This window comes from Oncorhynchus nerka, linkage group LG22, assembly GCF_034236695.1.
Source record: "Oncorhynchus nerka isolate Pitt River linkage group LG22, Oner_Uvic_2.0, whole genome shotgun sequence".
Classification (NCBI taxonomy): Eukaryota; Metazoa; Chordata; class Actinopteri; order Salmoniformes; family Salmonidae; genus Oncorhynchus; species Oncorhynchus nerka.
In genome coordinates this window covers 73,044,932-73,067,091 of record NC_088417.1, presented here as the reverse complement: position 1 = coordinate 73,067,091, position 22,160 = coordinate 73,044,932, and the positions used below count along the sequence as shown (strand labels likewise).

The 22,160-nt window shown below is 41.1% G+C and overlaps 2 protein-coding genes across 3 annotated transcripts in view; one reads left to right on the top strand and one right to left on the bottom strand.

Annotated features, from left to right (window-relative positions):
- LOC115105656 (THO complex subunit 2-like) overlaps positions 1 to 16,725 on the top strand; it is a 75,950-nt gene extending 59,225 nt beyond the window's left edge. The window contains exons 27-39 of one of the 2 annotated variants that reach the window (XM_029627921.2): positions 94 to 225; positions 427 to 611; positions 4,337 to 4,512; positions 4,695 to 4,797; positions 5,165 to 5,565; positions 5,697 to 5,755; positions 7,279 to 7,314; positions 8,918 to 9,052; positions 9,287 to 9,353; positions 9,463 to 9,611; positions 15,301 to 15,377; positions 15,668 to 15,719; positions 15,863 to 16,725. In XM_029627921.2, coding sequence (XP_029483781.1) covers positions 94 to 225; positions 427 to 611; positions 4,337 to 4,512; positions 4,695 to 4,797; positions 5,165 to 5,565; positions 5,697 to 5,755; positions 7,279 to 7,314; positions 8,918 to 9,052; positions 9,287 to 9,353; positions 9,463 to 9,611; positions 15,301 to 15,377; positions 15,668 to 15,695 — 1,548 coding nt within the window. In that variant the 3' untranslated portion in view covers positions 15,696 to 15,719; positions 15,863 to 16,725. Of the gene's footprint in view, positions 1 to 93; positions 226 to 426; positions 612 to 4,336; positions 4,513 to 4,694; positions 4,798 to 5,164; positions 5,566 to 5,696; positions 5,756 to 7,278; positions 7,315 to 8,917; positions 9,053 to 9,286; positions 9,354 to 9,462; positions 9,612 to 15,300; positions 15,378 to 15,667; positions 15,720 to 15,859 lie in introns of both variants that reach the window. The other variant, XM_029627920.2, reaches the window with a different exon arrangement.
- A 1,368-nt stretch (positions 16,726 to 18,093) lies between these two features.
- LOC115105655 (glutamate receptor 3-like) overlaps positions 18,094 to 22,160 on the bottom strand; it is a 127,653-nt gene continuing 123,586 nt past the window's right edge. The window contains exons 15-16 of the mRNA XM_065007382.1: positions 20,356 to 20,604; positions 18,094 to 19,842 (exon numbers count right to left, since the gene is read on the bottom strand). Coding sequence (XP_064863454.1) covers positions 20,359 to 20,604 — 246 coding nt within the window. The 3' untranslated portion in view covers positions 18,094 to 19,842; positions 20,356 to 20,358. The remainder of the gene's footprint in view (positions 19,843 to 20,355; positions 20,605 to 22,160) is intronic.

Sequence of the window (22,160 nt, the reverse complement as noted above, 5' to 3'; positions counted from 1 at the left end):
AACATTATCTACTGACATATTCACTGAAGTGTGGAAGATGTAGAATGCACGTGTTAACACTTCATCTTGTCTATTTGTTGTTCCCTCTTCAAGGAGTGTGGTAACTACCCAGGCTTCCTGACCATTTTCAGAGCCACAGGCTTCGACGGAGGGAACAAAGCAGACCAGCTGGACTATGAGAACTTCAGACATGTAGTGCACAAATGGCACTACAAGCTGACTAAAGTGAGTTCTTCCCTTTGTTTCATTGCCTTCTGAAGAAGTCAATCTGATATTTTTGTCTCATTTAACACCCATTCATTTACTACCATTATTCAGAATGCAATAGTTTAAATGAAGAGAAACGTGGCGGACAACTCTAACAGGAAATAGCAACCGCTCAAGCAGTTACAATACACTCCTCGCTCTCCCCTCTGTGCCCTCTAGGCATCAGTCCACTGCTTGGAGACGGGGGAATATACCCACATCCGGAACATCCTGATCGTGCTGACCAAAATCCTGCCCTGCTACCCCAAAGTGCTGAACCTGGGCCAGGCACTCGAGTGCCGTGTCCACAAGATCTGTCTGGAGGAGAAGGAGAAGAGGCCAGACCTCTATGCCTTAGCCATGGGGTAACACAGAGTCCACCAGCCGCATTGTGTGCAGCCCAGGCACAGTTCACTAGCATTGTGGGGGTTGTAGTTAAGTGGCAAGTGGTTACCTAACACATTGCTGTTAGGTTTGTCAGTTTGTTGTTAGTACCAACAACGGGTGGCGTTAAATGGAGTTGTGTACTTTCAATGTAAAAAGAACTGCATAGGTATAGATGAAGTGGTATTGGATGAATTATCATTAGGGAAGGTTGAGTTGTATTTTTATCCAGATGTTATTTACATTGGGACGCACTTGTTGGATTATCTAAACAGAGTTGTGAGAACAGATAAATGATCTTGGTACTTTGTCTTGTAGTGACTAGTAGAGGATGGGTCTTAAGGAGCTGGTGTGGTAATGAGGACTGATTTAATTAAGGTGTAGGCCTAGTCTAGCTGTCGACATGTCTGCCTGGGATTCAGTCAGTCACCTGGTGCTGCTGCAAAGCACTTCAGACAGCTAAACAAACATAATCCTCTACAGAGCTTTACAGGATGTACCTGGCAAATCTTCACTTAGAGGCACTGATCCCGTGTGTGTGTTTGGGATGTAACGATTCACAGATACGCATCGGCCCCCAGTTCAAATGTTTAAGATGCGAGTGCATCGGTCCGCAGGCGTCCAAACTGATCCAAATGAAGCCTGCATTGGTAAGAAGAAACTATTGAAACGTTGCCAAATCGCCGGTCCACTAACTTTTTTACTCGTAATATTTTGTTCTGCCTTATTCCGAAAAATACTTATATTCTGTTGGCTGAATTGATGTGTCCTTTTCTTCAGCCTATCAAACTTTTATGCATGTAACTGTGTATGACTACAAGTCGGATCACAACTGTCAAATCAAATTGTATTGGTCACATGCGCCGAATACAACAGGTAGACTTTACAGTGAACTGTTAACGTACAAGACCTTAACCAACAAAGGAGTTTTAAGAACCCCCCCCAAAGTAAGAGATAAGAATAACAAATCATTAAAGAGCAGCAGTAAATAACAATAGCGGGGCTGTATACAGGGGGTACCGGTTAGTCGAGGTAATTATGTACATGTAGGTAGAGTTATTAAAGTGTCTATGCATAGATAATAACAGAGAGTAGCAGCGTAGGGGGGCAGTGCGGGAGACGCTACCAATGAGAGGTAGGTCTACCCTATCCCTGTTCTAATATTTGTAGGCTACGTCTGTGCAGCACCTTCAGCATTCAATGTTTGTACAATGGCTTTCGCATGATTAAATCATAAGCTTTATTGTGGGACAACCAATGTAATTGGCTGGGTCATTGTTACTAAATTGTGTTTCACTGGCGGAGCTGTATAGGCTACCGAAGTGGTCACAAGTAACATCGTGCTGGTTGCACATCCAGCTGCTGATTGGGGCTTTTCAATTACAATGTTCACCGTAATAAGTATTTTTGGTAGTTCTGCTTTAAACAGTCTGCATTTGGTCCTTTTTACATGCACATGGTGAAGGTGTAATGTCATAACAAGGACAGCAATTTTTACTGGCTTCACTGATCAGAAGAGGAGAAGAGTAGTTCTCCTCTGTAAAGTTCTAAATCATTCTCTTTTGAGACGGTGGTGACATCCAAAGTTGTGTTATGTGAATTGGCTATGTATTTCATAGCTCATTTTTGAAGATGAAAATTGACATATTACTAGCACAACACATTTCTATCTTCTATATGACACGTTCATCAGTGGGTGATCAGGATTTCAGATAAAAAGTAAGGGAGGGAAACAAATTGCCAGCTCACACACTACATCATACACACACACACACAGGGCTGCTCAGACCAATCCAGCTGAGCTCCATCCGTAACATATATTAATTTAGAATGGAAAATGAATTTGTTCATGCAACAGTTGTTTGTGCATTGAATTGAACCACATCGATTTGTTACACTAATGAAATCGAATCGCACCGATGAAAGTATCGTATCAGAGCCCAGTCAAAAGTTTAGCCCCACTTCTCATTCCAGGGTTGTTCTTTATTTTTACTATTTTCTACATTGTAGAATAGTGAAGACATTAAAACTATGACATAACACATATGGAGTCATGTAGTAACCAAAAAAGTGTTCAACAAATCTAAATATATTTCATAATGGACATTCTTCAAAGTAACCATCCTATGCCTTGACAGATTTGCACATTCTTGGCATTCTCTCAACCAGCTTCATGAGGTAGTCACCTGGAATGCATTTCATTAACAGGTGTGCCTTGTTAAAAGTTAATTTGTGGAATTTCTTTCCTTCTTAATGCGTTTGAGCCAATCAGTTATGTTGTGACAACGTAGGGGTGTTATACAGAAGATAGCCCTATTTGTTAAAAGACCAAGTCCATATTATGGCAAGAACACCTAAAATAAGCAAAGAGAAATGACTGTCCAACATTACTTTAAGACATGAAGGTCAGTCAATGCGGAAAAACCATCAAGCGCTATGATGAAACCGGCTCTCATGAGGACCGCCACTGGAAAGGAAGACCCAGAGTTACCTCTGCTGCAGAGGATAAGTTCATTAGAGTTACCAGCCTCAGAATTTGCAGCCCAAATAAATGCTTCATAGAATTCAAGTAACAGACACATCTCAACATCAACTGTTCATAGGACACTGTGTGATTCAGGCCTTCATGGTCGATTGCTGCAAAGAAACCACTACTAAAGGAAACCAATAATAAGAAAAAACTTGCTTGGGCCAAGAAACGCGAGCAATGGACATTAGACCGATGGAAATCTGTCCTTTGGTGTGATGAGTCCAAATTTGAGATTTTTTACACTTAACCAGCACGGCTACCACAGCATTCTGCAGCATTACGCCATCCCTTCTGGTTTGCGCTTAGTGGGACTGTCATTTGTTTTTCAACAGGACAAATGACCCAACACACCTCCAGGCTGAGAAAGGGCTATTTGACCAATAAGGAAAGTGATGGAGTGCTGCATCAGTTGACCTGGCCTCCACAATTATCCGACCTCAACCAAATTGAGATGGTTTGGGTTGAGTTGGCCCATAGAATGAAGGAAAAACAGCCAACAAGTGCTCAGTGTATGTGGGAACTCCTTCAAGACTGTTGGAAAAGCATTCAAGGTGAAGCTGGTTGAGAGAATGCCAAGAGTGTGTAAAGCTGTTATCAAGGCAAAGGGTGGCTACTTTTAAACGAAACAAAATATTTTTTTGATTCTTCACTCTTTTTTTGGGTTAAAACATCATTCCATATGTGTCATTTTTATATTTTCGATATCTTCACTATTCTGCCCTACCAAACAAAAAGGCTGTAATTGCTCATTTTGTCATTTTTGCTACATTAAATTCATGCTTAATCAGGTGGACAAGTATTCTGCCTTGTCCACAACATGGGGGTCATGTTACTGTGAAACTAAGGTAAAAAAGTTCTAAGCTACGAGCAGTTAATGCCTTTTTGGTTAGTAGGGCAGTATTATTCTACAATGTAGTAAATAGCACAAATAAAGAAAAACCCTCGAATGAGTAGCCGTGTCCAAACTTTTGACAGGTACTGCAGATGTGTATCGAATCGTGCTTGTAAGGATAGATGCACATCCTGTGTGTGTGAGTGGAAAGATATCATTATGTTATTGCGTCCCTATGTGGGAGTTCTGTTTCTGTGGTATGGGTATGTGTGTAAGCATGTGTATGGGGTGTAATGCTGTATGATTGCCCTGCTTGTACCTTGTACTCTCCATGCCTCTTGCAGCTATTCTGGCCAGTTGAAAGGCAGGAAGGCGCACATGGTTCCTGAGAATGAGTTCCACCACAAGGAGCAGCCGGTGAGGAGCGCCACCCCTGTCAGCCAGCAAAACGGCCCTGGCACCACGGCCAAGCCTGCCACCAACGCCAGCAAGACGGAGGAGGGTGTCAGTGAGGACGCCGGTGAGTGGGGAGATCCAACAAGTTTCCACTGAGATCTGACCTTCTATCATAACCACAAGTCTAACAGATAATTTTGTGTCACACACAATATGACAGGTGTTCTTGTTTTAATTAGTATGGGGACAGTTGTTTTATTGAAAGGGCCATTGTGTTCATTCTGTTGCTGCTTCATGTTTTGGTAGATCGAGCCAAGGATAAATCTCAGGGTGCAGCGAAGCCAGCGAACAAAGCCAACAGCACAGCGGCCAAAGTGACCACCAGCAACGGGAATGGGGCTCCTAACAGGTAGCCATGGAGGCCAGCCAATAGCAGCCCACAGCACTGGGGCTGTGAAACAACCAGATTTACTTATTTACTGTTCTCAACTATAGCTCATTAATACGTTAAAAAAAAAGGCTGAATAAAACAAGAAAGAGCTCGATCAGTTGTTTGAATATGTCAGTCAGTGAATGACCAGATTGGAATCTAACACTGCACTTTGAACTGGTGGATATTAAGACTAGGCATCTGAAGTTTGAATGTTTAAATACATGAATTAAAGATTAACTCTATGATTTCTATGAGCATGTTGAATCAGTCTTGCTTATCTGTGCGTCCGTAGCATGTTGTCCATGTTGAACTCTGAACCATGTCCATTCTGTTTCTCTCGCAGCACCAAAACCATCAAAGAGAGGGATGACAAAGAAAAGAGCGGGAAGGAGAAAAAAGAGAAAAGGGAGAAGACTCCAGGCAGCACTCTAGAGACAAAGGGGGAGAGCCGGCGGGAGAAGCAGAGAGATGAGAGAGGAGCAGGCGGCAAGGAGGAGCGGGCGCCACGCGAGGGTAAGGAGAAGACGCCCAAGGCAGACCGGGACAAGCAGAAGGCGGAAGAGAAGAGCAACAAAGAGGACAACAAGGCCAAGACCGGCAACGGAGAGCCCAAGGAGCCATCCAGGGAACGCGACACCGGAGCCAAGGAGTCTAAGAGCAAAGAGAAGGGAGGAGACAGGAGTGCCGTGTCCGGATCCCTCAAGTCTCCAGTTCCCCGATTGGAGTCTGCTGAATCTGAGAGGGGTAAGCAGCCTAACCTTCAACACGGGCTCTGCTCATATACTGTTTCTGATTTTCTCATGGTTGTCAACGGGTAATTGGAGCTATTAGTTTGAATGTGCCTTAACTGAATTTAATCCTCTTGTTTATTCCAGATCACAAAAGGCGAAAACTGGAGACCCACTCTTCACCATCCCATTCCTCCTCTGTTAAGGTTAGTATGGCCTGAGGAAGGCTGTGCGCGTGTTTCTTCCCTTTCTGCCGGAGCGTTCCCAAGTGTTGCGTGTTCCATCGTCCCTCAAGATCACCGAGGAGAGTTCTCACACACGGGAGCCCCGTCTGGAATCCCCTTCCTAAACCATGACCGTTTGGAAATAATTCCATGGACTTTTCCTTAATATTTTCCTGAGTGGGGAAAACCTTCAAGGACTTAGCCAAGAGAAAAATGTATATATTGAAATATAAATTTATTTTCGTGTGAAGGAAAGCAGTAAAGGTGCGAGAGGAGTTTTTATGCATTTCTATAGTCCCCACCCTTTTTTTCTCTTTTTGAGTGCACTATTTTTCCTCAAGTAAAATGCCTTCCAAGTCAGGAGCTTGCTCGTTTTTCGCTGAAAAGATCGGTATTTTTCCGTTCTAAATAGCACCCAAGATGAAGAGCTTTTCTCCTGTTTTCCGGCAAGCTGAAAATATTTATTGTTTGAAGTGGCGTGAAGTGTTTTTCTTTTCCTCTGAATCTACGGGAATCCAGTGGGGGTTGAGCGGAGTCCGCAGTGGCACAATGTCTTCAGAGGAAGTCTATCTGCTACAGGAGGAGAGGCAGAGAGCCGTCCTGCTGCCGCCACGTCATCTGTCCCCACTGTTAGTTCTGTTCAATCAGCCTTCATGCAGCCTCAGTCTGTACCTTCGCTTCCACTCAAGATGTGTACGCAGTCAGTTGTTCCTTTGGCCTCCTCCCCACAACCCTTCCCCACCAACAACTAGCAATCCCCCCCCCTCAACACCCCTACCACCCTGTCACACGCGCAGTGGGAACCCCAAGCAACACCAGCACCCAGGCCCACAGAGAGCAGGAGAGACGAGCGGGAGCTTCAGTTTTACACCAGCCAAAAGTACAGAAGGAAAATAAAGCCTGCCTTCTACTACAGAGAGCGCGAGAGGGAGAGAGAAAGTGTTGGCGAAGCCTTCTGGATCTGCTGGAGCGTTGCCTAAACCGCTGGAAGCTTGTGATAGGTCTTAATGTTTACTACCACCAGAGAGATATGCTCCTCCCTGTGTCTTATCCATTCTCAACTGTAAGTGACAACAACAGTGTTAAAACGTAGGAGAGCAGAGCACATACGAAATGTAATTAATTTAGTCAGACACATACATACACAGTTCAGTTGTTTTGTTAGTTTACACCACATGCACTACAAACAAAGTAAAATAACAGCTGTTCTTCAAGCCTCAGAGGCTTCATTTAATTCCAGACAATTTTTTTTATACAAAGTAATCCGACACTATTTTTTTATCTCACAAGTCAGTGTTTTCTGATTTAATGTAAAGTCTATGAGATGACCCTTGTTAAGGCTATTATGAACTCCTCTGTTAATAACCTTGTGAAAGCCTTAGTCCTTGAAGGTCAAAGGGAAAGAAGTGTGACATCGCTCTGTCCAGCCCCTCCTCCACACACTTCTCCTCCTGTCCTGCTGTCTGACAACTCCCCAGCTCATCTGTCTCCATTCATTCCTACAGGACAATAGCAACGAACCCAAGGACTCTGCATCCAAGGTTTGGACTCCTAAACACTTCTCTATTATCATTCACCTTGACTGTTATCATCTTCACTCTCCTTTTACAAGTGCCATGAGGAGGGGGTCAGTTAGAAGGACTTTAGTAGTTCACACGTATTGAATGGGCAAATTGACCATTTTGCAGACTGCCCGAATAAATCTGACTTAAATAAAAAGTCATTGCTGAATAGTATAACTTGAGATGTCACCTTAGGTCAAGTTTTTCTGTTTCAGTCCACTCTGTGCCAGGCAGCCAGACCCACACACTACGTTTTAATGAGCTCGGAGTCATGGGAAAGATTAAAGTCCTTGTCCAGTACAGCAGACTGTTGTGAAAAAGTGCTGATTGTGCCACCGGGGGGAAGAGAAGGCGAAAGGGCAGAATTTTAAGCAGGCGGCATTTCTTCCTCTTGTCTGTGATCACTTTCTAAGGCCGTCCCTGATGCCTGTCCGGCTGGAGACTCATTAGCTATGCATGTGATGTGCTGAGAAGAAGAGGGGTAATCCTCTATTGAGCCCACACTACAGACCTGTCTCGCAGTCAGACACACCCGTTCACCCACCCGCCTCTATTCCATATTGATTTCTGATATTAGTTTAAAGCAAAACACTTGAAGTCTTTATTAAGCTCTAGGTTTTTTAGGCTCGTTTTAAGACTGTAGCCTGCCATTCCTTTTCACCACCAAAACCCCTATAAGCCCTAGTCCATATTCATTGGGTTCCTCTCAAATCAGTAGCCAATGCCATAGTTCAGTTATTCCTCTGTCTAGATGCTCTCCTTGCAGACTGAGCTAGAAATGCTGTAGATGGCTACGCCAGGTGAATAATTCATACAGCAGGTACAAGGTTGGCTTGTTAAACTTTTATTGAGTTAGACAGCAGCACAGGTGTAGCATTGCCCTGCTGTCTGTGTCCTGTACTAGTCTGTGATATTTTGATCTCCCGCCTGCAGTCCCCATGGTCCAATCTCATATCACCTACACTATACATGGTTCGCTGTGTAGTTATTGGGATGATATCTATGCTCTCTGGACTGAGCTACAGTTATTGGTGACACAGTTTTTGTCGGGGAGGGAAATGTTTGGGGTCTGAATACTGAGGATGATGAACCTTACTACACCTCTGACCACGTGGTTAGGGATAGTGTTCAACTTTGATACTACAATATTGAAAATGTTCCTGATGTTCTATTTTACTAGATAACTTCTGCAGTGGTAAGATGCCCTGTGGATCTGCTCTTGAATCTCTTTTTCTTCCTATTTGTTTTTAGTCCTGTTTTATTTAGCCGCTCTATATTCCTGTGTCTTTCTATGTTTAGTGATTTTATCTTTGACTGTTTCCTAGTGATTTTCCTCCAGGAACTGTCAGAGCCACTTAGTGGGTTCATTCATATGATCAGCAGCACGTAGTACAGTTTACAGGGTGTTCCTGGGAATATGGGGTTATATTATCAGGTTAATGGCTTGGTAATAGGCACACTGAGAGAACGGGCTGATTTCAACACGCATGTCAAGGTGTCCTCCTGTAAGTGGACAGAATGCCATGAAACGTAAAAATAATCATCTATTTTGGTCTGTCTGTTGTATGCTAATTCCTTACAGCACCACATCAACTACAATTTGGTCGCGCGGTCCAAGAGCAGAGAGAGAGAGATGACAAAGAAAGAGTCTGAGAATACCCGGGGCCGTTCCAAAGAGAAGAAGACCGACGACAAAGACCGAAAGGACAGGAAGAGAGTGAGTATTTTACAGGCCATGTTGCATTGAGAGATGTTAAAGCCCCACACTGGGCTCCATGTGGAACTGAATGTTCTAAACTGATTTTATACAGGTCCCATATCTATCTTGATTTGATAGCTATAGAACTTAACAGCCAAATACTTCAGAGGAATTCTGACATTAGTTTTGCATAGATTGTCAGGACTGGTGAGATTGATTCATTGTCCTTATTTATTTCCCATCTTTTTTTAGGATCATATGACCACTGACCGTGAGATGAGCCTAGAATCCAAACGCAGAAAAGATGAAAATGGAACCAGTAAGTTATCTCCATGTACATAATAAGCAAATAATACAGAATAAAACAGTATTTTCAACATGGATATGATCAATATTATTGGTTTGTTATTCTTCTGCTTCTCTCCCAGATTCCTCCAACAAACACAGCAAGAGCGCCAGTCCCTCCTCAGGCTCCCCAGTCTCTGCTGACAAAGAGAAGACCAAGAGGTCAAAGTCCTCTAGCAAGGAGAAGGGAGAGTCTGCTAAACCTGAGAGAAACTCCTCCGGGGGCAAGAAGGTAGGTAGTACTGGCCTGGTCCTGGACCCTTGCAGAACACAACACAGTGAGACTCAGTCAGTTCCCTCCCTGGGAGGGGCCATTCGTCTCTCATCATAGTTTTGACCCCTTATGGGTTGTTGTTGCACAGTAAAAGCGGTGTAGCTGTAATGGTCTTGGCCCAGCCATGACATGAATGGTGTCTTTCTGTACAGCTTGTCTGGCCCTTTATAAATAAGTAAAGGGACTGGCATGCTGCTGCACATAAATATTGGAATCAGCATATATCAGACATGTCAACCTGTGCGCATTTTATGTAGCATGCACGCAATTTGAGGTCAAATTACGCTGGTATGAAAAATGAAACGTTTAATTGGCACTTTGTGGTTTTTAACTCAACCATCTGAAGTTGGATCTGGGCCAATCAGAGGACTTGGGCAAGGAGGAAAAATCTTTAGCTCTCCGCTTCGGCCCGCCCCCGTAGTCATAGTACTATATTCCTCCCTCAAGCTGGATGGCAGTGCGCCACTTCGGCCATTGATACCACTGATGTGTGAGAAAAAACACTTTCTTGCCTGCACATGCTGTGATCTCCGCAATGGTAGTAGGCACAAGCGCATCGACAATTAAGGAAACATGTTGCGGTAGTTCAGTGCCGTCGCTGTGTGGATGGAAACAGACATGGCAGAGAGCTGTTCCGCTGATACCTTCCTTCACAAAGTTCTGTTGGACCGTTACAGATTAGTAGGCCTATGTTACTGAATCAGTTTCTGTCCTCTTCATATATGTCAACACTAGGCTCCTAATGGTAAGTCCGTTCACCAATGACAACAAGACATGTCGAATGAATGGTAGCCTAGTAGTCAGACCTAACTTGATGGATGAGGTCAGGGATAGAGATCTGAAACGACCTCATATAGGCCTAGTTCAGTTGTAATTTTATTCCAAATAGCCTACAATAAACTACACTACTACATTGCATCCAGTAATTGAACTAATAAGGCGGTTTACATTTTCATTAGACCAGTATCCACATAGACACCCATTAGAATAATCGTTACCCCTAAATTTAGCCAAAATAAATGTCAGGGTCATTGAGACAACCTCTAATTTAGGATCAAACAAGACTTCTCTGTTGACTACATTGTTTGATATCAGTTAAGACTATTGGTTTCAGGAAATGGCAGAGGTTTTCAAAACTTCAAAATGCTTCAACTTCCGGAGGGAGAAGTTGTCTGACGCCCTCTGGACCTCCCCCTACCCAACTTTAGGCCTACATCAGCACCACCTTGTCGGAAAATTCTAGGTAGAGCCCTAATTTGTCAACTTAAACATATAATACATCTTCTTAGGGATAGCCCCCCCCCCCCTTTTTTTCAATTTTCTCCTAAAATGACATGCCCAAATCTAACTGCATGTAGCTCAGGCCCTGAAGCAAGGATATGCATATTATTGGTACCATTTGAAAGGAAACACTTTGAAGTTTGTGGAAATGCGAATTGAATGTAGGAGAATATAACACAATAGATCTGGTAGAAAATGCAAAGAAAAAAAGCATCTGTTTTTTTCTAACACCATCTTTGAAATGCAACAAAGGTCCCAATTATAGCCATCACTCTGGTTGTAATTCCGATGGTGTCCACAAGATTGCAGTAGTGTATGTGCAAAGTTTCAGACAGATAACTTGTAGTATGAGCGAACTACATGGCATTTAGTGTGAAGTTACCCAGATACATTTGGGCAAATTGTGAAGGAGACATTTGCATTCATGACATTTTTCTGCAACAATATTGTCACATCTGTATACTTGGACTTTGATTTAGCTTTTCCAGTATTAGTAGCCATATTATAAGTTTGCAAAACAAACATTTTTCGTAACTCTAAATATTCTTATTTTTGTCCAAAATGATATGACATGCTGTCGCGCAAGGTTCGTAGCTACATTTTACGACAGATACAGGGTTTCCGGATGCTCCCGTAAAGCCCAGCTCACTGGCTATCTAGCTAGTGTTGTTTGACCCCCATTTGTGCTTATTTGACAAAGTTAGTCGTTCAAATGAAGACCTTCCGTGAAATCGGTGTGCCATGAAGGTGTCGCTCTCTGACCAAATATGCTGTCCTATAGGATATACTACCCCCCTAATGATATAGTGAAGTCTGGTTACATTCTAGGATCTCTGAGGAATACATACGAACGCGATTTGACTGGTTGAAACAACATTTAGGGTTAGATTTTCAGATTCCTTTCTTTGCAAATTGAAGGAGTGGAAATACAAAATCGATCGTGCATGCTATATGGACCTTTTTACACTTCATGTTATCTCTGGGACCCTTTGGATGATAAATCAGAGCAAGATTTCAGAATGTAAGTCCACATTTCACCTTCAGAGATTAATTTATCAAACCTATCCCGGTGAAAGTGTTTTGTTAGGAGCTCTCCTCAAACAATAGCATGGCATTTTTTTGCAGTAATAGCTACTGTAAATTGGACAGTACAGTTATATTAACAATTTAAGCTTTCAGCCGATATAAGACACTTATATGTACCGGCATTTGTTGCTCTAAAAATCTGTCATTGTGACAAGGCGCTGCATGATTTACAACTGTCCCGTTGACGGGACACCTATCCCTAAAAACCATTTAAATACATTTTTAAAATCCTCATCAATCTACACACAATACCCCAAAATGACGAAGCGAAAACAGGTTTTTAGAAATGTTTGAAAATGTGCTAAATATAAAAAGCATACCTTATTTACATACGTTTTCAGACTCTCTGCGATGAGACTTGAAATTGAGCTCAGGTGCTTAAGATGTTTCTACAACTTGATTGGAGTCCACCTGTGGTAAATTCAATTGATTCGACATGATTTGGAAAGGCACACACCTGTAAGGTTCCACAGTTGACAGTGCATGTCAGAGCAAAAACCAAGCCATGAGGTCGAAGGAATTGTCCGTAGAGTTCTGAGGCAGGATTGTGTCAAAGCACAGATCTCGGGAAGGGTACCAAAAAAATCAATCCGCAGCATTGAAGGTCCCCAAGAACACAGTGTCCCCCATCATTCTTAAATGGAAGAAGTTTGGAACCACCAAGACACTTCCAAGAGCTGCCCCCCTGGCCAAACTGTGCAATCGGAGGAGAAGGGCCTTGGTCAGGGAGGTGAACAAGAACCCAATGGTCACTCTGACAGACCTCCTGAGTTCCTCTGTGGAAATGGGAGAACCTTCCAGAAGACAACCATCTCTGCAGCACTCCACCAATCAGGCTTTAATGGTAGAGTGGCCCGACGGAAGCCACTCAGCAAAAAGGCACACGACAGCCTGCTTGGATTTTGCCAAAAGGCATCTAAAGGACACTCCGACTATGAGAAACAAGATTTTCTGGTCTGATGAAACCAAGATTACTCTTTGGCCTAAATGTCACGTCTGGAGGAAATCTGGCAGCATCCCTACGGATGGCACAGTGGTGGCAGAATCATGCTGTGGGGATGTTTTTCAGCTGCAGGGACTGGGAGATGAGTCTGGACCGAGGGTAAGATGAACGGCGCAAAGTACAGAGATCCTTGATGGAGCAGGTTTTCAGAGCCCTCAGGACCTCAGACTGGGGGAGGTTTACCTTCCCTAAGCACACAGCCAAGAGAACGCAGGAGTGACTTTGGGATGAGTTTCTGAATGTCCTTCCTTGGCCTAGCCAGAGACCGACTTGAACCCAATCGAATCTCTGAAAATAGCCGTGCAGCATTACTTCCCATCCAACCTAACAGAGCTTGAGAGGATCTGCAGAGAAGAATGGGATAAACTCCCCAAATACAGGTGTGCAAACTTGTAGCGTCATACCCAAGAAGACTCGAGGCTGTAATCGCTGCCTAAGGTGCATCAATAAAGTACTGAGTAAAGGGTCTGAATACTTATGTAAATTTATTTTTATTTATTTTTTGTAAATTTGCAAATATTAAAAAAAAAAAAAAATTGTCATTATGGGGTATTGTGTGTGGATTGAGAAGAAAAAACAAACAATTTAATCCATTTTACAATAAGGCTGTAGCGTAACGAATTGTGGAAAAAGGTCTGAAAACCATCCGAAGGCAATGTAAATTGGATGTTTCTGTATTTAATTTTCATTCAATTTGCTAACATTTCTAAAAACATGTTTTAATTTTGTCATTATTGGGGTATTGTGTGTAGATGGGTAAGAATTTAGTTTTTAATCAATTTTGAATTCAGGCTGTAACACAAAATTTGGCAAGGCAAATATGAATACTTTCTCAAGGCCCACACATTGGTGGTCCAGGTGTACAGTTGTGGCCAAAAGTTTTGAGAATGACACAAATATTAATTTCCACGAAGTCTGCTGCCTCAGTGTCTTTAGATATTTTTGTCAGATGTTACTATGGAATAGTGAAGAATAATTACACGCAATTCATAAGTGTCAAAGGCTTTTATTGACAATTACATGATGTTGATGCAAAGAGTCAATATTTGCATTGCTGACCCTTTTTTTTTCAAGACCTCTGCAATCTGCCCTGGCATGCTGTCAATTCATTTCTGGGCTACATTCTGACTGATGGCAGTCCATTCTTGCATAATCAATGCTTGGAGTTTGTCAGAATTTGTGGGGTTTTGTTTGTCCACCCGCCTCTTGAGGAATGACCACAAGTTCTCAATGGGATTAACGTCTGGGGAGTTTCCTGGCCATGGACCCAAAATATCGATCTTTTGTTCCCCAAGCCACTTAGTTATCACTTTTGCCTTATGGCAAGGTGCTCCATCGTGCTGGAAAAGGCATTGTTCGTCACCAAACTGTTCCTGTGTGGTTGGGAGAAGTTGCTCTCGAAGGATGTGTTGGTACCATTCTTTATTCATGGCTGTGTTCTTAGGCAAAATTGTGAGTGAGCCCACTCCCTTGACTGAGAAGCAACCCACACATGAATGGTCTCAAGATGCTTTACTGTTGGCATGACACGGGACTGATGGTAGTGCTCACCGTGTCTTCTCCGGACAAGCTTTCGGAAAGGGGATTCATCAGATAAATTGACTTTACCCCAGTCCTCAGCAGTCCAACCCCTGTACCTTTTGCAGAATATCAGTCTGTCCCTGATGTTTTTCCTGGAGAGAAGTGGCTTCTTTGCTGCCCTTCTTGACACCAGGCCATCCTCCAAAAGTCTTCGCCTCACTGTGTGTGCAGATGCACTCACACCTGCCTGCTGCCATTACTGAGCAAGCTCTGTACTGGTGGGGCCCCGATCCCGCAGCTTACTGGCAGCAATATCCTTGCAGGTAACCATGGTTGGCAGAGGAAGAACAATGATTCCAAGCACCACCCTCCTTTTGAAGCTTCCAGTCTGTTATTCAAACTCAATCTGCATGACAGAGTGATCTCCAGCCTTGTCCTCGTCAACACTCACACCTGTGTTAACGAGAGAATCACTGACATGTCAGCTAGTCCTTTTGTGGCAGGGCTGAAATGCAGTGGAAATGTTTTTGGGGGATTCAGTTCATTTGCATGGGAAAGAGGGACTTTGCAATTCATCTGATCACACTTCATAACATTCTGGAGTAGATGCAAATTGCCATCATACGAACTGAGGCAGCAGACTTTGAAAATTAATATTTGTGTCGTTCTCAATTTTTGGCCACGACTACTATGTACAACTGGTGGGCAGTAGTGATGTTTTGATTGACATGTGTGTTTCCTGTCTGTTTGTTGAAGGAGTCTAGACACGACAAAGAAAAATCTGACAAGAAGGAGAAGAGGGACAGCAGTGGTGGAAAGGATGAGAAAAAACAATATCCTTAAGTTCTGGGTAACACTTCAGAACTGAAATTATGGAATTAACTAACTTCTGGAGACCCAGTATTTGATGTAATTATAATTGTATTACCTTGAGTACTGTATATATTTTAATTCTATTATTCAAGACGACAACCAAATCCAAATATTGGGTCTAAATAAACATGACCCTGTGAGATGTTTCTAATCTCGCTACCTTGTGGTAGATTTTCTATTGATCTTTATTATGTGTATCTAACGAATTGCAATGGTTTTACTGTTTGAAGTTTTTCCTTAATGGTGGTACTCATAAGTCTTCTGACAAGCACAGATAATGTGTTACAGTTCAGTCAGTGAAGGTAAGTAGTAATGGAATAGTATATGAAAAGTTAATTTAATATTACGCTTGACTTTCAAGTGTTTGTATGATTTGGTTTTTGTCTAAAGCATGTCTTCATTCTTATACTCCTTCCTCACCCTCCCAATCTGTGGGCTGCAGCAGACCTGGAGAAGCCGTGCTTTCCCCTAGACAGACAGACAGACAGTTACCCTCCCTCCCTCCTGTACCATGCTGTTAGCTAGTGCTCCGTTTTCTCTGCCTTGTGCAGTCTGAGATGAGGCATCTGAAATTTTACTCATTTCTGCCTGTTTCAGTTGTAACTGTCTGCAAGTGATGTTAGTTTTAGTGTTTGAAACTTGCAGATCTCCTTTATTTTTTATTTCAGTAACCAACTGAAAGTGAGTTTCTTTTGTTTTTGTTTTTTACTTTTGAATATTGGCACAATGTGCTATTCAAATCACGAAATGTTATTCTATTCAGAAATTAAACTGGTAACTGAATGAAATGCTCTCGAAAGCATCAGGTCATACAGTCGATAATCACAAATGCCTGATGAAAAAAATGTATCTGTTTCTTGTTGTCAGGCTCCTCCTCTTTCTTGTTTTATTGGCATTAATAGACACGCTCCATATTTGCATTTACCTCATTTAGTTACATGTCTATTTTATTTATCCTCCTTTTAATCCAGGCAAGTCTTTAGGCATGTATTGAGTGAAATGATACAAATGACCAGTTTGTATATTATGTGTACAATAATAAAGGTAACATGTAAGTCATATCTGTTATGTTTATTTTTCGATGTCCCTTTGCTATGTCCATTATGCGATTGTGTGTTATCAGGTTTTTAAATCATTTGTAAAATGACATTTCCTCCTTGAAGCCAATAAAAAGAAATGTACAAATTTAGAAAGCTTTGTACTCCAAATACAAATGTTTCAGAAACAACCTTTTTTGGAGTTTTTATCTGCTGTACTCGACAAGTGTATGCTTTTTTTTAAACTAATAAATGATAATTTTCCTAGTGAGCCATTCGTATTTGGTGTCCACTTATTTGAACTTTTAGGGTTATTTGCCATCCCACTTCACTTCATTGTTACAGTTAAGCTGAAGTAACACAGACCTTTCAGTTGGTCAGGCAAGAAGTTATTAGAAAGTTCAAGTTCCCACACAAAGGGTCCACAGAGAATGCTCTAAACCGTGCATTTCCTGAAGTGAAACCTTGGACAGAGACATCCCCAGTGTTGAGCAATGCTATAAAGTTTTTGCAGTTTATTTTCTGATATGTACAGAAACCCTTAAGGAAAAATATTTCAGTCAGAGTGCAGTATAACTTCAGTACACTGCAGTTATTCTGCAATTACTGTGTCCAAAATACCACAGTTGACTGCAGTTACTGCACTTTTCCTGCTGTTTCAAAACTGCACTTCTTTTTTTGTAAGTGAAGCTCTTAAATACCTTAGGCGAACACTAGACTATTAATGTCTATCAGATTTTCCACCAATGCTCCTTATCGGATATATCACTTCACTCTAAACTGGCCATATCTGTATACCTGTTGCAAGACCCATTTACTGATGCTTATTTATAAAACCCTCTTAGGGCCTCACTCCCCCTATCTTAGTGACCTACTGCAACCCTCATCCTCCATATACTGTACAACACCCGTTCTACATTATTGCCCTTAGGGCTGTTACCTGTGGCTAAAGGTTTCTACCATGTTTGTGCTGCTACTGTGTTTCATGTTGTGTTGCCACCATTCTGTGTTTTAGGTCTATGTAGTGTTGTCTTTCTCGTGTTTTGTCCCGGCAGGATGCCTCTTGGTAGGCCGTCATTGTTTGTAAATTAGAATTAGTTCTTAATTGACTTGCCTAGTTAAAGGTTAAACAAATAGTGTTCAGACTAGGCTCCTAGTCTTGTTATTTTACAGTTGAGGTCATTCTCCTGTTCCTCTCTGCCTCTGTTTTTAGCTTGGTCGTAAATCGCAAGTTCCCTGGCTTTACATCATTTATCACACAAAATCCCCAGACCAAGTCCTGTCCAGTCTGGCAATCCTGCTAGTTTATACATGTACATTGGAAATAACCCTCTCTCATTCCTTCTTTGTAATATAGTGCATTGTCATGAAAAAATTGCTTGCATATACCATTCAACTGTAATGACATTCTACTCCAGGGCAAGCCTTATGGATTGTCCATATTGTGTCATTCTCTGACCAGTTCAAGGTCATGCTTGCGGGATGAATAGTCGGCTGGATAAATGTTAATATTTCCTGGTTTCTTCCTGTCTATTATATGGTGCAGTATGATCACTGGAGATATTTGGATGATAATATGTATTGTCCCTGTATGACAGAATAACATTCAATAGCTTAATCAATAATATTAGAAAATAACTGAATTTTAAATCCACTTTTATTTACAAAATGTAATAAAATTCTTTGTACAGGACCTCACAAGGTTCAGTATGTCCACACATGCAGTTCTTGTTATCACTACGCAGCTTGGCAATTTTCTCATTGCTGAGGTGCAATTACAAATTAAATAACTAAAAGGATCCGATTCGTTATAAAGTTGAGATTGTTTGCTAACTTCCTAGGGTCTGCTTTAGGTTGCAGTTTGGTAAAGTGATCACAAATTTCACATGCATTTTATTTGTAAAAAAGGATAAGAGAAGCCTTAATAAAATCAATGTTTCTTAACATTTATGCTTCTCCATGGTTAAAGAATTATCTTATTCATCTGTTTTCTGCTTGGCATGTCTTCAAAGTGTAGGCTAGTGGATCACAGTTTTTGTAGAAACATAAAAACACAGAAATACTCTTGTATTCTTCTGATAGTTATTTTTCTCAAACATAAAACAGAAATACTCTAGTTGTATTCTTCTGATCTCTCCACTCTCATTGGGTTAATTACTGAATAATGATCAATCTAAACAGAAAACACAGGTACAAAGAAATGAATGTAAATTACAACTAGATATAGTGTGCTATTATTTACCAAACATGTTAAGATAGAGATTTAACTCCATTAGTACATATTATCATTGGATTGCATTGCAATTAGACTTACAATTTAATAACCTTTTTGTGGAAGATATGTAGCCGATTTTTGATTAATATGAGTACTCAAACCTTTTATGTTGTAAATTGGGGTGTACTGTTTATAACATCTATTATGCTCAGCAGGCCTATACTGTAAATATGCAAGTGTTCTCTACAACTTTTAATACTCTGTTAAATCAAAAACCTCAATCACAACATGGCCCCATATGGCTTTTAAAAACTGATCATGTCTTCATAAAATTTCATATTTAATATTAATATTTTTGTTTGGCAGTAGTGACAAGTGTGGGCAATTGCCCAAATTAAATATTGTATTTATTTTTAACCAGTCATGTTATGCTGCTACCATGGTGATAAAATGTCAGCTTGTCCATCAGGCTCTAAGAAATTGGACAGCACTTGACATTTTAAATAACCAATGATTTCAAATTATTCATATTTTTTAAATAAAAGATTAGGGTACAACATTGTCCTTTTTCTTTTGATCCTACCCTATTAATTGAAGTTTGTCTTAGATTATTATATGACATTGAAAATAAAGTAGTAAAATAGGCAGATGACTCTAGTACGTTCAATAAAACACAACATTTTTTCAATAAACATTTTACCACTAAAATACACCTGTAAAGGCTTGAAATGACTTTAAATGTTCTCTGGGATGAGTTTCTTAATGGTAAGTAATGGCTTTTTTTCTTCAAAATAATTTAACTAAAACTTTCCCCACTTATAGATTACAACAGTATAGATGTTTTCTTTCTTTCCTACCCTATATTCTTTTGCGATTCTTGTATTTTCAAGTGAACCAAAATGGAGTTGCATTGCTGTGATGCTGAATGCTCCGTAAGGCACTAAGAGAGGCAAGTCCCATATTTGAAGAAGCACAGGTCCTATTGCGTCATCGTGGTCAATAATCGTGCCAGGCTTGGCAACACAGAATGGGCATTTGTTGACTGTGGGTTTGGGTCCAAGCTGATGACCAAGTCTGCCGCCTCGCCTCCAGGGTGCCAGCCAGTGGGTTGTGTTCCTACAGAGTGATTGTCCCTTCCTCCAGACACACCAGCGGAAGGGACAGACTTCAGATCTGTAAAACCGGAGTCGGATTTCAACATAATTTTTTGTTGATACCATAAAATGTTATATTTTTCAGTAATAGGCAAACTTACATAAAACATATAGACCATTCAGGACCCTTGAAGACTAGATTTCAACAACATTCAAAATCAGTGTTTGTAGCCTATTCTTGAAAAATATTCTAGAACACACAATACATGCATTGCTTATGTTGAAACCATTATCAGCTTATCATAACATTGTGTTGCAATAGCATTCAGTAACAGGATGACATCAATTCTGAGAGACACTTAGTGCCCAAGACACGGCTCTCCAACCATGTTCCTGGTGAGCTACCCTCCTATAGGTTTTCACTCCAACCCCAGTTGTAAGCAACCTTATTCAGTGTACCCACCAGCTAATTATTAGAATCAGGTGCACTAGATTAGGGTTGGAGCAAAAACCTCCAAGACGGTATCTCTCCAGGAACAGGGTTGAAGAGCCCTGGCCCAGACAACTGGAACAAAATGTGGGAGAGACATACCCCCTAGATTTTAACACTCTCTGTTCCATACACATTATAGCCTTCTCGGTACGTGGCAAAATTCTGGGTGTTTGCCGGAGGAGCTGGTTTAAAGTTTTGGGCATTCTTAGCCAGATTCAGTCGTTTGGTTTCAGCCCGTGACTTATAACAGAACTCTATCAAAGCCACGGTCATAGCCAGCCCTAGCCCTCCAACCAGAATATAGAAGACTCCTGCCACATTGCTCAAGCTTAGAGCACTTGTCTTGTCCTGGGGAAGGTAAAGAACAATGTTAAGAATTTTTTTTACAGACATTTTGGTTGTGACCTGATCAAACAAGAAAGGCAAAATCTCCCCAAGTCAAATCCAGCTCTAATGAAGATGACACCCCCACTATTAGTGATTTAATGGATTACCCCAGCAACTCTGTATGGTTCTATCAACTGTATAGGCAGTGAATCCCATGGAGACATATGCCTACTGTGGGGTAGTATTGAAGTAAACTACAGAGGTTGACCTGCTGAATGACTTCCCTACAACAGTGGGAAGCTGGGAGCAGCTTGGGACTGTCTTGTAGGTCAGTCAATCCTCAACAATAGCAGGAGAGGTGGGTCAACTCTGCAGGTAGTTAATAACATAGCTAGATTGGTGAATGTCGAGAAAAAGGTTCCTTATACCCTACTCTGTGGCTCGTTTACGAGGCCACCCTAAAGGAAGGAGGTCAATGTCGTACAGGTCAAAAAACTCTTCATTGGCCCTGACTTCACTGTGATATTGTAGTTCTTCAAATGTACCATTAATAATCTGACTGAATCTCACAATTTCAATCAAAGTGGCAAGATGTTAGAACTGTGATTTGAACCATTTTGCTGCTACTAAGATCCAAACTTAGATATTGAAATTAATTTATAAGAGTTTTACCATTTGCATTTTAACCCTATAAGTGTGTCCTTTAAATTGTGCTTCATATAGACTGTCATAGGAGAGCCCTGCCATTGGCTACAGGGCCAGTATGTCCTGTCCTCTGAATTTCTCAGAGGGTTAAATAACTGGTTTATATTAAATCTTTTAACTTCATAAAGTGTGCAAACAAAATCTCCTTATTGTGACATTTCACAGTTCAAACATGACCGTCAGATTCCACATAATCACTGTATGACCAGGTGGAGTTAGAAAGTTATTTTGGAGTTTGTCAGAGTAAAGAAGCTTGTTCAGTAAGTCACACTGTATAATGTTAATGGATTGAATATACTCAATTAGCACGCAAATAAGTAAGGACACTAATAAAGAATATTTCAATAAAAGTTTGGTCAACAAAATAGTAGCATAATGGTTACAATTCAAGGGTTGTCATTTGTCTATGGTAAATATGAATACAAATGTAATTTTACATTTTCCAGGGCATGCTGCACCTTTTCAACTATCATTACATATGTCTAAGCTGTGTAATGAGATTTTAGGAATAATACTAATTCATAATTGAACAGTAATGTAAACATTGATAATGTGGATGTGGATGTGTAAGACAAACTATGCCATGAATTGTTTAGAATGTTTTCACTGTGTTGCAGATATGTCATTCTTGGAACACAAAAAGAAAAAAAATGAAAGAAAAAATATTCTATACATATATATTTTTTAAATGTATGGTATTTAGGTATTTGCATATGAACAGTTAAGTCAAAATGCAATTTGCAATCAGTACAAAAAGACCTGCAGCGACTGACCTTACTTCCAGAGTCCTTGGTTCCACATTCACCCTTATCGTACCACCATTTGTTTTTCAGCTTGTCTAAGATGCCTTGTTCACTGAGTTTCAATACGGC